Here is a 14,724-nt window from a genome sequence, read left to right as displayed (position 1 = left end):
ATGGGACACAATGAAAGCAGTGCTAAGAGGAATGTTCATAGTACTAAGTGCCTTCATCAAGAATTTGGAGAAATCTCACACTAGTGACTTAACAGTGCACTTGAAAGCTCTAGAAGAAAAAGAAGCAAACTCATCTAGGAGGAGTAGACCCCAGGAAATAATCAAACTGAGGTCTGAATTCAATAAAGTAGTACCAAAGAGAATAATACAATGAATCAATGAAACAAAGAGCTGATTTTTTGAGAAAAATCAACAAAATATAGACAAACCCTTATCCAGACTAACTAAAAGATAGAGAATATCCAAATTAACAAAAACAGAAACAAAAAGGGGGACATAACAGACACTGAGGAAATCCAGAGAATCATTAGGTCATACTTCAAAAACCTGTACCTCACTAATTTGGAAAATCTAGAAGAAATGGACAAATTTCTTGATAGGTACCACATACCAAAATTAAATCAAGACCAGATAATCAATTTAAATAGACCTACAACCCCCAAGGAGTTAAGCAGTCATTAAAGTCTCCCAACCAAAAAAAACCCCAGGGCCAGGGGGTTTCGGTTCAGAATCCTACCATACTTTCAAAGAAGAGCTAATACCAATATTCTCAAATTATTACATATAATAGAAACAGAAGGAACATTGCCAAATTCTTTTTATGAGGCCAGTTACCCAAACCACACAAAAACTCAACAAAGAAAAAGAATTACGGACCAATTTTCATCGTGAACATTGATGCAAAGATACTCAATAAAATATTGGCAAACAGAATCCAAGAATACATCAAAAAGATCATCCAACATGATCAAGTAGACTCATCCCAGAGATACAAGGATGGTTCAACATAAAAAATCTATCAGTGTAATCCACCATATAAACATATTGGAAGAGAAAAAGACCACATGATCGTCTCACTAACTACTAAAAAAGCCTTTGACAAAATTCAACACTATTGTTGGTTTGTTGGTTTTTCTCTTTTGGGGGGCCTGTCACCCAACTCCCAAATAAATCATACAGAGAGGCTTATTCTTACTTATAAATGCCTGGCCTTAGCTTGGCTTATTTTTTGCCAGCTTTTCTTAACTTAACCTGTCTGTTTTTTGCATCTGGGCTTTTACCTTTTGCTATTTCTGTATACCTTTCTTTCTTACTCTGTGGCTTGCTGTGCTGGTGTGTGGCTGGCTTTTGATGTGCTCCTCATTCTCTGTCTACTTCTTTCTTCTCTCCTCCCAGATTTCTCCTTCTATTAATTCTTTCTGCCTACCAGCCCTGCCTGTCCTTTCTCCTACCTCACCATTAGCCATTCAGCTCTTTATTAGACCATCAAGTGTTTTAGACAGACACAGTAACATAGCTTCACAGAGTTAAAGAAATGCAACATAAACAAAAGTAACACACCTTAAAATAATATTCTACCACATTTCCCTTTTTGTCTAAACAAAAAATGAAAGGTTTCAACTTCAACAAAATAAGACTATATACAATAAGAACGATTATCAAGAAAAGATTACATTCACAATGTAATGAATTCCAGTTCATTTATGTGTGGTAAATTTAAAGAAAATATTCCATAATCTATCCTATCTTAGTGAATCCAAAATTTCATATCTAATTTACTTTCTATCATGCCTAAGGAAAACTGCAAATATAACTATCTAGTCTTCAATTCCATCAAAGGCCCTGGAAGGATATAATATTATTTAAGTAAACAAAATGTATTGCAAACAACTTCCAAAAACTCTAGAAATGATAGAGACATCTGACTGCCTGGACAGTCACCCAAAGTTCCTCTGCAACATTGGAGCATCAATCTTCAGCCTACAGGCCCATAGTATCTGGCTAATTTTTTAATGAAGCAGGAAATTTGAAAGACTGTCCCACCTATATTGGCAAAGTTTGCCAGTCACTTTCCTCTGTGTCCTGCAGAATGTTTGGCAGTTTATTTTGGGAAGCAGGAACCCTGAAGGACCATCCTGCCTTGTTTTGGGACAGTTCAGTGATCACTTTCTATGGGTCCTGCATGTCCAGTTTATACAACATACTGTCAATCAGTCCAATGCAGCTTCTTGCACAAATGGCTAGCCTTGCCACATTGAAAGCAAACTCCATAATGAGTTTCTTTGATGTTCATCATCTCTGAAGTAAATTGGTGCTGCCAGGAACAGATGTGTCTCATTGTCATGAAAAGTCCTAAGTTAACAAAACATTTTAAATGCCTTATTCTGTATGTCTTTGAAAGGTTTGAAGACCATCTATATATCTAAAATATATCTATATGATCTGGAAAGCATACCTAATATATCTACAATTTTGATTGTTATAAATAACTAATCATTAACTTATGTTCCTGATTGTCCTATATAGTTTATAATAATAGCTTTCAAAAACTAGAACTTCACCCTACATTTCCAAATGAACTGCATAGGAACAATAACTCAAACAAAAATAGAAGCATACATATAATATGTTGTAACAAAAATAACCTTAAATTTTTATCAATATATATAAATCCTTTAAACAAGAGTGGAAACATATATACAGTATAACAAAAATAACTTTAAATTTGTATCAATATACCAAAATCAATGCCAATGCAAACTATCTGAGATTAATAGTTTTATCTTTTTATCCTATATTCCTATATTCCCCTAAATTATAACAAACATCCATGACCCACAAATAGCTAAAAACCACCCACACTCCCTTACTCTTGGGAATGTGGGCATAATTTTCTCTAGACTACTTCCTGCTATCTGTGGTTGAAGATATCTTTTTTAGCGGTCCCTGAGAAAATCTGAGATAATGGTCAAATCCTGGGAAGACCAGCTATAACCTTTGTTGATAGATGTCACCTGTTAAGAATCAGGTGCTCTTCTCCAATTAAACCTGATCCATATTATTCCTGAAGGAATCCACAGCCTCTCATCTCCTGTGGGTACAAAACTCCAAAGCATTTTTGATTTCCATTTGACAAATATATTTTTTTATTTCTTTTTTAAAGTTAAGGCATTCCTAGAGTATCTAGATTGGCTCAATCCTGCAGTCCTGCTCACAATCCCATGTCTCTTATCATCTATTGTTTGCTTGTCAGCATGCAAAAAAATTCAAAATCAATGCAATAACATACAGGATCCATACTCCCTGTGCATTTCCCATCTTATGTGGCTTTTTTTCTTTTTTTATTTCTCTCTTTAAAGATTTTATTATTATTATTTTTTTTTTGGGGGGGTTTTCGAGACAGGGTTTCTCTGTGCAGCTTTGCGCCTTTCCTGGAACTCACTTGGTAGCCCAGGCTGGCCTCGAACTCACAGAGATCCGCCTGGCTCTGCCTCCCGAGTGCTGGGATTAAAGGCGTGCGCCACCACCGCCCGGCGATTTTATTATTTTTAAACTATTTCTTACTATACTCTCCATACTCTTTTTCTTTTCTTAAGCCTATGCACATTGTTAAACACACTGTAACCTGTTTAGAGTTTTTTTTTTTTTTTCCATCTGGACCTCTTTTACTGCATATCTTTTAGCCTTTTTTTGTCTGCACAAGCAAAAAATTTGCTAAGCAGAGTGGCATGGGATCTCCATCAGTGACTTTGGTAGCTAGCTCTGCCCACTTCTTGAGTCTTGAAAGTCAAGCCTAAAGCTCAGAGCCCAGTCGGGATGGTCATGACATGAACAGGCATTTTTACTTAGTTTTTTTGTTTGTTTGTTTGTTTTTGTTGTTGTTGTTTCTACTTAATGTACTAGTTGTTCAAGGGCTCACTAGCAGGTAGAGACTCTTAAAGGAACTGTATACTTTTTTTTTTAAAAAAAAAAAAGCTTTCTCTTGCCCTATGGAAATTCGAGCACATTGGACAACAAAATATTGTTGGTTTTTGCTCTTTAGGGGAGCCTGCCACCCAGCTCCCAAATAAATCACACATGGAGGCTTATTCTTACTTATAAATGCCCAGCCATAGCTTGACTTGTTTCTTTCTAGCTTTTCTTAACTTTAAATTATCCCATCTACCTTTTGCCTCAGGGACTTTTCCTTTTCTTATTTCTGTAGTCTTTCACTCTTACTCGGTTGCTGGTTTTGTAGCTGGGTGGCTGGCCCCTGAAGTCCTCCTCCTTCCTCTCTCATTCCTTCTTTTCCTTTTATCTTTTTTAATATTCCCCAACACAACACCCCTTCATGATAAAAATCTTGGAGACATCAGGGATACAAGGAACATACCTAAGCATAATAAAGCAATACACAGCAGGCTGACAGCCAACGTCAAATTAAATGGAAAGAAACTTAATGCAATTCCACTAATATCAGGAACAAGACAAGGCTATCCATATCTATTCAATATAGTACTCCAAGTTCTAGCTAGACCAAAAAGACAACAAAAGAAGATCAAGGGGATACAAATTGGAAAGGAAGAAGTCAAAATATCGCTATTTGCAGATGATATGATGGTATACGTAAGTGACCCTAAAAGTTCTACCAGGGAACTCCTAAAACTGTTAAACACCTTCAGTGATGTGGCTGGATACAAGATTAACTAAAAAAAAAAAAAATTAGTAATCCTCCTATATACAAATGATAAAAGAACTGAGAAAGAAATCAGGGAAACAACACCCTTCACAATAGCCATAAATGATATAAAATACCTTAGGTTAACTCTAACCAAACAAGTGAAAGAACTATATGACAAAAACTTCAAGTCTTTGAAGAAAGAAATTGAAGAAGATATCAGAAAATGGAAAGATCCCCCATGCTCATGGATCAGTATGATTAACATAGTAAAACTGGCCATCTTACCAAAAGCAATCTAGAGATTCAATGCAATCTGCATCAAAATCCCATCACAATTCTTTACAGATCTTGAAAGAACAACACTAAGCTTCATAGAGAAAAAAACAAAACCCAGGATAGCTAAACCAATCCTGTACAATTAAGGAACTTCTGGAGGTATCACCATCCCTGATTTCAATCTCTACTACAGAGCTATAGTAATAAAAACTGCATGGTATCGGCATAAAAACAGACAGGTGGATCAATAGAATGGAATCAAAGACGCTGATGTAAATCCACACACTTATGAACACCTGATTTTGACACAGAAGCCAAAATTATACAATGGAAAGAAAGAGAGCATCTTCAACCAGTGGTGCTGGCATAACTGGATGTTGGCATGTAGAATAATGCAAATAGATCCATATCTATTGCCCTGCACAAAACTCAAGTCCAAGTGGATCAAAGACCTCAACATAAATCCAGTTACACTGAACCTGATAGAAGAGAAAGTGGGAAATAGCCTTCAACACATTGACACAGGAGACAACTTCCTGAATAGAACACCAGCAGCACAGACACTGAGATTGACAATAAATGGGACCTCCTAAAACTGAGACGCCTCTATAAGGCAAAGGACATTGTCAATAAGACAAAATAGCAGCTTACAAAATGGGAAGAGATCTTCACTAACCCCACATCTGACAGGAGGCTAATCTCCAAAATATATAAAGAACTCAAGAAACTAGACATAAAAACCCAAATAATCCAATTAAAAATGTGATACAGATCTAAATAGAGAATTCTTAATAGAAGAATCTCAAATGGCTGAGATACACTTAAAGAATTGTTCAATATCCTCAGCTATCAGGGAATGCAAATCAAAATGACTCTGAGATTCTATCTTACACCTGCCAGAATGGCTAAGATCAAAACCACTAATGATAGCTTATCCTGGAGAGGATGCGGAGTAAGGGAAACACTCCTCCACTGCTGGTAGGAGTGCAAACTTGAACAGCCACTTTGGAAATCAATATGGTGGTTTCTCAGAAAATTGGGAATCAATCTACCTCAAGAGCCAGCTATACCATTCTTGGGCATATATCCAAAGGATGCTCAATCATACCATAGGGACACTTGCTCAACTATGTTCATAGCAATATTATTCATAATAGCCAGAACCTGGAAACAGCCTAGATGTCCCTCAACTGAATAATGGATAAAGAAATTTTGGTCCATTTGTGCAATGGAATATTACTCAGTTGTTAAAAACAATGACATCAGGAAATTTTAGGGCAAATGGATGGAACTAGAAAAAATCATCCTGAGTGAGGTAACCCACACCCAGAAAGATAAACATGGTATGTACCCACTCATAAGTGGATATTGGCTGTAAGGTAAAGGATAACCATATCACAATTCACAGCCCCAGAGAGACTTAGGTAACAAGGAGTGCCCAAAGGGGGATGCATAGATTTCCCTGGGAAGGGGAAATAGACAAGATCTCCTGGGTAGACTGGGTGTGAGTGGGAATGGGAACATGAATTAGGTTGAGGGGTGGATGGAGGGGGAGGGTAATGAAAGAGACATCTTTATGTGTGTGTGGGGGGCATTTATGGGTCAGACAGAAACCTGATACAAGGGAAACTCCCATGAATCTACAAGGATGGCCCTGCTAAGACTCCTAGCAATAGTGGACACATAGCCTGAACTGGCTGTCTCCTCTAATCACATTGGTAACTACCCCAGTTGTCATCGAAGAGCCTTCATCCAGTAAATGATGGAAACAGATGCAGAGATCCACAGCCAAGCACTGGGCTAAGCTCTGAGAATCCTGTTGAGGAGAGGGAGGAAAAATTATATGAGCTGGGGGGGGAGGTCAGGGCTACCACAAGGGAACCCACAGAAGTAGCTGGCCTACTCATGGGAGCTCAGACTATTGACCAACATCTAGTGAGCCTGCATGGGACAGGCCTAGGCCCTCTGCATATGTGTGATGGTTGTGTGGCTTGGTCTACTTGTGGGACTCTGTGCAGTGGGAGTGGGTCCTGTCCTTAACACTTTGGCTGGCTTTTGGAAACCTGTTCCTAATGGTTGGTTGCCCTGTGCAGCCTTAATACAAGGGGAGCAGCTTAGTCCTACCTCAGCTTGATAGGCCATGCTTTGTTGGCACCCATGGGAGGCCTGCCCCCTTCTGAACAGAAGTGGGAGAGAGGTGAACTGGAGAGGTGGAGCAAAGGGGAACGGGTGAGGGGATAGCAGGAGGGAGGAGGGGAGGCTGTGGTTCGGATGTAAAATAAATGAAACATTTTAATAAAAAATATCATTAAAAAAAAGGAAAAGAAAGCAGGCTGAGCAAGCCATGAGGAGCAAGCCAGTAAGCAGCACCCCTCCATGGCCTCTGCATCAGCTCCTGCCTCCAGGGTCCTGCCTTGTTTGAGTCCCTGTCTTGACTTTCTTCAGTGATGAACAGTGCTGTGGAAGAATAAGGCAAATAAACCCTTTCCTCCCCAGCTTGCTTTTTGATCATAGTATTTCGTCACAGGAATAGAAACCCTGACTGAGTCAAGGTCAGAGGACAATCTTAGGACAGAGGCTCTTGATTGCTGCTTTGTATACCAGGCTAGCTCATTCCTGACTCTACTTACCACCTCATCATAGCAGTGCTGGAATTGCAGAAGCTAACTACCCTGCCTGGTTTATTTGGGTTCTGGGGAGTCACACTCAGGTCCTAATACTTGCACAGCATGTGCTTTATCCATTGAAACTTCTTACCAGTTCCATTACACTCTTTTTAATCTGCCCATGTAGTTAAAGTTTTTATTCATATTATTATTGATAGTCTAATATTGTAACCTGTTGCTTCTGAAGAGTAGTCACTCTTTCTCCTATGACCCACAGCTGTGACCCTTTAATAATTAGGGAATGATTTGTTATTCTACAGCATCACATTTACTTGAGGACTATCAAAAAATTTAAAGATCATGCCCAATGTTATCTGATCTATTACCATCTAAAAATAAATTCTTTTTATCAGCCAAAACCACTTTTAGGAATTGACAGCCTAGGAAGACCAATAAAATATATGAAAGAGACAAGGGAAGGGTGAAAAAGGTGAAGGTCATGAGTATCCAGGTGTGTGCTGCCATGATGTGTGGGCAGGAGCAGTAGTGTTGCCTTGCTCATGAGCACTGATGGATGAATGTTTTCGGCAAGCAAAGGCTATCATTAGTGAATACAAACTCCTACACACACATTGCTCTAGTAAAGGCAAATTAATCTGCATCATCCTGGTGCTCATTTTGACAAAACAGTGATGGGATACCCTCTCTGGAACATAGTATTATAATTGAGGGTGTTAGGGAAAATTTGGCAGGCCAAAAAAGCATGCTAGAGTAAAAAATAAAGCTTTGTTTCAGATTTCCAGAACATTTACTTACCAGAAATTATTCATGGCGTGAGCCTGAAGGATGGATGAGGCTTCATTAGAGGAAGCTGGAGCAAAAGTTGAGCTCCCTTCGGGAGGGATAAATCAGTGTCCCTCATCCTGATGAGCAGGCACTTAATTCTGTGCACCTGTCAGATGCTCCACATAGCATTGACTCCAGGGGTCCACAGTGGTGGCGAGTTACAGGCCTGGTGTTCAATTTCCTGCCGATGCTTCTGAGCAACAGGTAAAACCATCAGCTGTGATTGGTGGCTATGGCACATGGAAACACAGTTTTTATTTAAGTTCTGCCCTTTGGGAGGAAAATCTGTATGTTGAAGAATAAAATTACCTCAGTGAAAATAGGAAAATGGAATGCCAAATGACTTCTCATTGTCCACACTACAAAATGTTGCCAAGCAACAATATTCCTAAAGCAAAGCTGTTAAGCATGATGAACTTGGAATCTACAAAATTCTTTTGAAATTTAGACACTGAAATGAGTCCAAAGCCGAGAAGATGAATAGCTGCTGTTTTTAATATTGTCCATAATGTTGTAACTATATTATTTAAAAATGTTCTAATTAACTATCTGTTGTTCTCACCATGTGGAATGTGGTTGACAGACAAAGACATTGAGATAGTAGTCATTTCATTGCTGGTGTCCTTCACTGCTCTAGGTGGACCATCATCTTCCCTCCTTCTAAAAGACTCCCTATAACATTTTTTTCCAAGGCAGGTCTGCTGGTGATACATTAAAAACACTGCATCTCATTGAAAAGTCTTCTCTGCTAAAAGATACCTTTGCTGGGTATAGAATGCTAGCACGACAGTATTCTTTTCAGGTATTTTAAAGACGTTGCTCTGTTGTTTTGTGGGCTGCCTTATATCTGATGTATATATCCTATATAAATAAAGAAGTCATTTCCATCTTCACGCTTTTAGAGGTAATGCGCTAATTTTTTTTCCTGGTGCATGATTTTAGAATTTTCTCAACATGTTTTGAGCAGTTTTGATTATTTAGTGTTTTTTTTTTCCATGTGCTCAGGTATTTCCTGAAAAAAAAATTGTCATACTTCTTCAGAGAGTCTGAATACTCGATTTAGGCTATTTAAAATCCCACCTTGTAGGCGTGACAGTTGCCAAAGTCTCAATGGGGGTTGGAACTTCCAGATCAAAGCTGGAATGGCTACCCACTACACAGGAACATGTCCAGAGGCTGGCGGGCCAGCGAGATTGTTTTCTCAAGCAAGGTGGGAGGCAATGACTGCCTCCAGTCCACACATGTGCTGGGGTGCACAGACACTCATCAGACATACAAATACGAAGATAAAAAGAAAATGATAAAAATAAACACATTTTTTTTTTAAAAAAAAGTAAATTAAGGAGCATCCTTCTGTAATGAATGTTTTGGCCAGGCCTCTTTGTAAAGGAATTATTTACGATGCACAAAGAAGGATGTGATAGATGTTGGAAAGACTTTGAGAAGATGCTAGAATGGATTCATCTTGGAGTGTAAGGCAGCGATAGGCGAGTTCTCATCAGCCAGCAATGCCTCTGGCTACAACGTGAACTGTAAATTTGAAAGTAGGGCGACAGTGAGTGCAGCTGGACCACACAGAAGCTATGGCAGTGTCTTTTGTAGGCATGGCAACAGCGATCTGGAAGTGTCTGTCCCAGCTGTCTACCTTGCTGTTGTAGCATGACAGAAGCCATAGACAAGACAGGAACTCACTAGTATGATAGTTCCCATCAAAGTTCAGACGCAGGTGGAGTAGTTTGCTGATCTTTGAGTTGGATTAGAAAGGTGAATGGATGTTTTCAATATATTTGGGAAGTGTATTTAGTAAGCTACATGTTGGATGTTGGGACTGGAAGGAGAGGAGAGCATGATCTCTAGGCCTCCAGCTAGAGTCAGGAACAGGGAGTGCCTAAGTGAGTGAGACATCTCAAATGCATTAATCTGAAATAGGAAATGCAGAGTTCCAGCATTTTCTCTCCTCTTTGATCTATATGAGAAAACATTATAAAATACTTTTATTCTTTTATATATACCTGTTACACTAAAAATTGTCAAAAACTAATGAATAATAGAATTGATCAATTCTCTGCTGATAGGAAGATTTATATATATGAGAAAAAATATATTTCTGATATATATGAATAATTGAATAAATGTATATATGAGAAAATACACTCATTTATATGTATATGCATATGAGGGAGAGAGAAGATATTACGTATAAACTCATTATGTATGGAAAGATGACCTTGAATGTCTGATTTTCCTGCCCCCACCTCCTAGGTACTGAGATTATAGACATGTGCCACCACATCTGGTTTATACAATGTTTGGGAGTCACCCCAGGACTTCATCTAAGCAAGCCCTGAGTCACATCCCCAGCACAGAAAAAAAAATATTTTAAAAACATATGGCTCAGTGGGTAAATCACTTATTATTTACCCACTCCTCCTATGTGAGGAGCAGGGTTTGGATCAAAAGTTTTGTAAAAGGTGTGGCAGCCATGTATCCCACACAAGGGAGGTAGAGAAGAGATCCCCAGGAAGCTGGCTAGCCAGACTAGCTAAAACATTGATCTCTGGGTTCAGTGAGAAGCTCTGCCTCCACACATATGGTGGAGGGATGAAGGATGACACCTCATATTAACCTTAGGCCTCCACATAAATACCAGAGCACGCATGGCCCATGTGCACTCACACACATATACACAAACATGCATACATATATGTATATGACATAGTCATATATATGTATATACATATATGTTTTTAAAAATTAAAGAAAAATGTAGCTTCTCAAGCTTCTATTGGCTCATTGGCAGTGTGTCAGTATCCTCATTTTTTTTCCTCCAAAAGGAATACTCCTGACCTTTGCCCCAATGGCTACCAATATTGGGATTACTAGAGAACATAGAGGTTAGAAAAAATTTAATGCAGATTGTCGTCAGTGGTACTGGACGTGGAAGTGTAGGTGCAGTTGAGTATGTCTGCTTTCTGTAATCCCATAGGACTTGCCCCGCCCCCACTGCCTGAGCTGAAGAAGCTCTGCTTCAATGGTTTCCTTACCATTAGTGTGCCAACAGGATTATGCTATTTTGGCTGTTGTGGGATCTTTTTGTACACTGTGAAGATGTGTCTTTGCCAAGGTGCCTTCTGATTGATTTAATAAAGAGCTGAATGGCCAAAAGCAGGGCAGGAAAGGATAGGCAGGATTTCTAGGGAGAGAGATGACCTCAGGGTTAGAATCTAGGCATGTAGGAGAAGCCAGCAAGACACGGAGCAAGTTGGACGTACAGAATGCAGGAGAGGTGAAAAGCCACACGGCAGAATATGGACTAATAGAAACAGGTTAATTTAAGTTATAAGAGCTAGTTGGGAACAAGCCTAAGTAAGCTAAGGCCAAGCTTTCATGATTAATAAGTCTCTGTGTCATTACTTGGGGGTGTCTATTAGTCTATGTTCTGCCTGTTTCTATTAATCTATGTTCTGCCTCTTTCTATTAATCTATGTTCTGCTTGTTTCTATTAATCTACCTTCTGCTATGTGGCTTATCACCTGTCCTCCATTCTGTACATTTGACTTACTCAGTGTATCATTGGCTTCTCCTGCTCCTGCATGCCTAGATTCTAACCCTGAGTTCCTCTTTCTCTCTGGAAATCCCACCTATCCTCTTCTGCCCTGCTATTGGCCAGTCAGCTCTTTATTAAACCAATCAGAAGGTGCCTTGGCAAAGACACACCTTCACAGTGTACAAAAAGTTTATCCCACAACATTTGGCTTTATTTGTACATCGATGAATTTAGGGTTTCCTGTCTGATGAATTCTTCATGAACCATTGGTTTTACAGGCTTTGCTGTCAGTACATGATACTGTGGCTCAAAAGAGTTACGATCCTGTATTGCCTCCTATGCCTGAAGATATCGATGATGAGGAAGACTCTGTGAAAATAATACGCCTGGTCAAGAACAGAGAGCCCCTGGTGAGACTGGTCTACATCTGCCTTCAGCTTCAAAGAGGTCTCATGGGGCGCTGAAGGAGATGGGCTAACAGAACTCACACTTGTCTTTGAGATACATTGCTTCTGGGTCCTGACACCTTAAAACAAATGGGACATTTACATCCAGAGAATATGGCTTAGAACAACTAACAAAACTCCAAGTAAAATAACAGCATCCTATTGCTTTTTAATAGGAATAGCCTTGAAAGTATAGCCTACTAACATCTGTAAGCGAAAGTTTAACATGAAGCCAGGTATGGCCAGTTGGAAATTAAATGATGCAGTTGAAAAATAGTGCTTTAGGCTGTTCCGGAAAGCTGATTTATTTTTGAATAATGAAGAGAAATTAACCTTGAACCTAACATTTCACAATATAAATAGAACTGTTTGTTTTGGCACTGGAATTTCTGTGGTGTTGGACCACATCAAGGGACCTGGGACTGGGGGAATATTGCCCCATTTACAACCAAGGAAGTCAGGTCCTAATCCTTAGAACCCTGGGTTGACTTGCCATGATTCTGCTATGATCTCAGGTAGAAACACATCCTAGGTTACCCAAAGGGATATTTTGCTTGTGTGTATGTGTGTATATATGTATGTATGTATGTGTGTATGTGTGTATATATGTATGTATGTGTGTATATATGTATGTATGTGTGTGTATAGATATGTATGTATGTGTGTATGTGTGTATATATGTATGTATGTGTATATATATGTGTGTATGTATGTGTGTATATAGGTATGTATGTATGTGTGTATGTGTGTATATATGTATGTGTGTATATAGGTATGTATGTATGTGTGTATATATGTATATATGTATGTGTGTATATATGTATGTATGTATGTATGTGCACCACATCCGCACTTGGCACATTGATCCCCTGGGACTGGAGGTACTGCTGGTTGTGAACTGCCATGTGGGTGCTGGGATTTGAGCCTGGGTCCTCTGGAATAGTAGCCCGTGCTCTTAACCCCTAAACCATCTATCTAGCCTCCATCATGGGATATTATACAGATAAAATGAAATGAGAAAGTATTCCAAAAGTAAAGCAATACAAGGTAGATTGTTTATAGAAAAAAAATGTTTTGCATGAATTGGAAGATAGAAGATTTCACCAGTCTTTAAATTGCACTGAAATGCTCAGGTGCTATGTAGCCTGAATTTTGGTTCATTGTAAGGAACGTCCGAAAGACAGTCGACATGTCTGTCCTCCTGCCTTGTTCCTTTCTCTTTGTAGTAGTTTCTGTGTTTTCCAGATAAGTTATTTTACATCTCTGTCTTACCGCACAGTTTGAAAATCTGCCCATAAATGCTTTTTTTCCTCTCTCCCCCTTTTTTGCCTTGAAAGGGTGCTACGATTAAGAAGGATGAGCAGACGGGGGCAATCATCGTGGCCCGGATCATGCGGGGAGGGGCTGCAGACAGAAGTGGTGAGAGCCCCTTATTCATTGAATAAGGACAACTTGTGTTGTGTTCTGTGAGTAACTCAGTGCTCACAGTGTTTGATGCAATACAGCAGAACCAGGAACACGACCGTTTTCACTGTGTCGAAATGTGGACACCGTACAAAGAAATGACAGCTGAATCCCCCTCTGTGGTCTTAGCTTACACAGGCTTCCGAAGACACCTGATTTCCCCCCACAGTACTGAGTGTCAGACCTATATCCTTGGCTGTGCTAGTCAAGTGTTAGACCACAGAGATACTGCCCAGCCTGCAAAGTTATGTTATGACCCATTTTATTGTTTCTGATGTGGAAAATACATGCTACTGAGAGCATGCAATTTTAAAGATAAATTTACAAATGATTTTAGCTGCTGGGGGAATAGCTCAGTTGGAAAAGTGCTGTACAAGTGTGAGGACCAAGTTTAATCCACAGCATCCACATTAAAAGCCAAACATGGTGGTATGTGCTTATCATCCAATTCTGGGGAAGTGGAGTCCACAGGCAACCAGGGTATCAGATCTTGGTGCACTACAAGCCAGTAGGAGACCCATTCTCGACAACAAGGAAGTTCACACTTGAGGAATGATGCCAGATTTGAACACGGACCTTTATACATACTTTCACATGACACACATGGCGTGTACACACTCACACCAAATAAAAATAATAATAATAAAAGTGAATTATTTTCTAAGGTACCAATCATGTGCACGTCTAGATAGAGACCAAGATACTGTTATCTGATTTGCTATACTCATCGTCAGAGAACTGCAGAATTGAAGCATGTAAGCTGTGGAAGAAGGTCTCTTTTCTGATACTTCATCGATTTGAGAACGACTAACACGACTGTTGGGAGCAGTCACAGATCACAGTGTCATTTTGTGACGCGGCCTGATTTACTGGGTTTTATGTTTGGCAGGTCTTATTCACATGGGTGACGAGCTGAGGGAAGTGAATGGGATTCCAGTGGAAGACAAGAGGCCTGAGGAAATAATACAGATCTTGGTAAGCCGTCACGTTATTGTAAATTTCAGTGAAAACCAAATTACTGTGCTTCAGGTTTCTCAG

At 39.4% G+C, this 14,724-nt stretch overlaps 1 protein-coding gene across 3 annotated transcripts in view; it reads left to right on the top strand.

Moving 5' to 3' along the window:
• The window catches only part of Mpp7 (MAGUK p55 scaffold protein 7), a 209,649-nt gene that overhangs the window by 141,810 nt on the left and 53,115 nt on the right, over positions 1 to 14,724 (top strand). For all 3 annotated transcript variants that reach the window (XM_052727335.1, XM_052727333.1, XM_052727334.1), the window contains 3 exons: positions 12,055 to 12,186; positions 13,560 to 13,641; positions 14,576 to 14,661. In XM_052727335.1, coding sequence (XP_052583295.1) covers positions 12,055 to 12,186; positions 13,560 to 13,641; positions 14,576 to 14,661 — 300 coding nt within the window. The remainder of the gene's footprint in view (positions 1 to 12,054; positions 12,187 to 13,559; positions 13,642 to 14,575; positions 14,662 to 14,724) is intronic.

This window comes from Peromyscus californicus, unplaced genomic scaffold (assembly GCF_007827085.1).
Source record: "Peromyscus californicus insignis strain IS unplaced genomic scaffold, ASM782708v3 Scaffold_8__1_contigs__length_139910024, whole genome shotgun sequence".
NCBI lineage: Eukaryota > Metazoa > Chordata > Mammalia > Rodentia > Cricetidae > Peromyscus > Peromyscus californicus.
The sequence above is the reverse complement of the archived record's forward strand: the minus strand, read 5'-3'. Positions and strand labels throughout refer to the sequence as shown.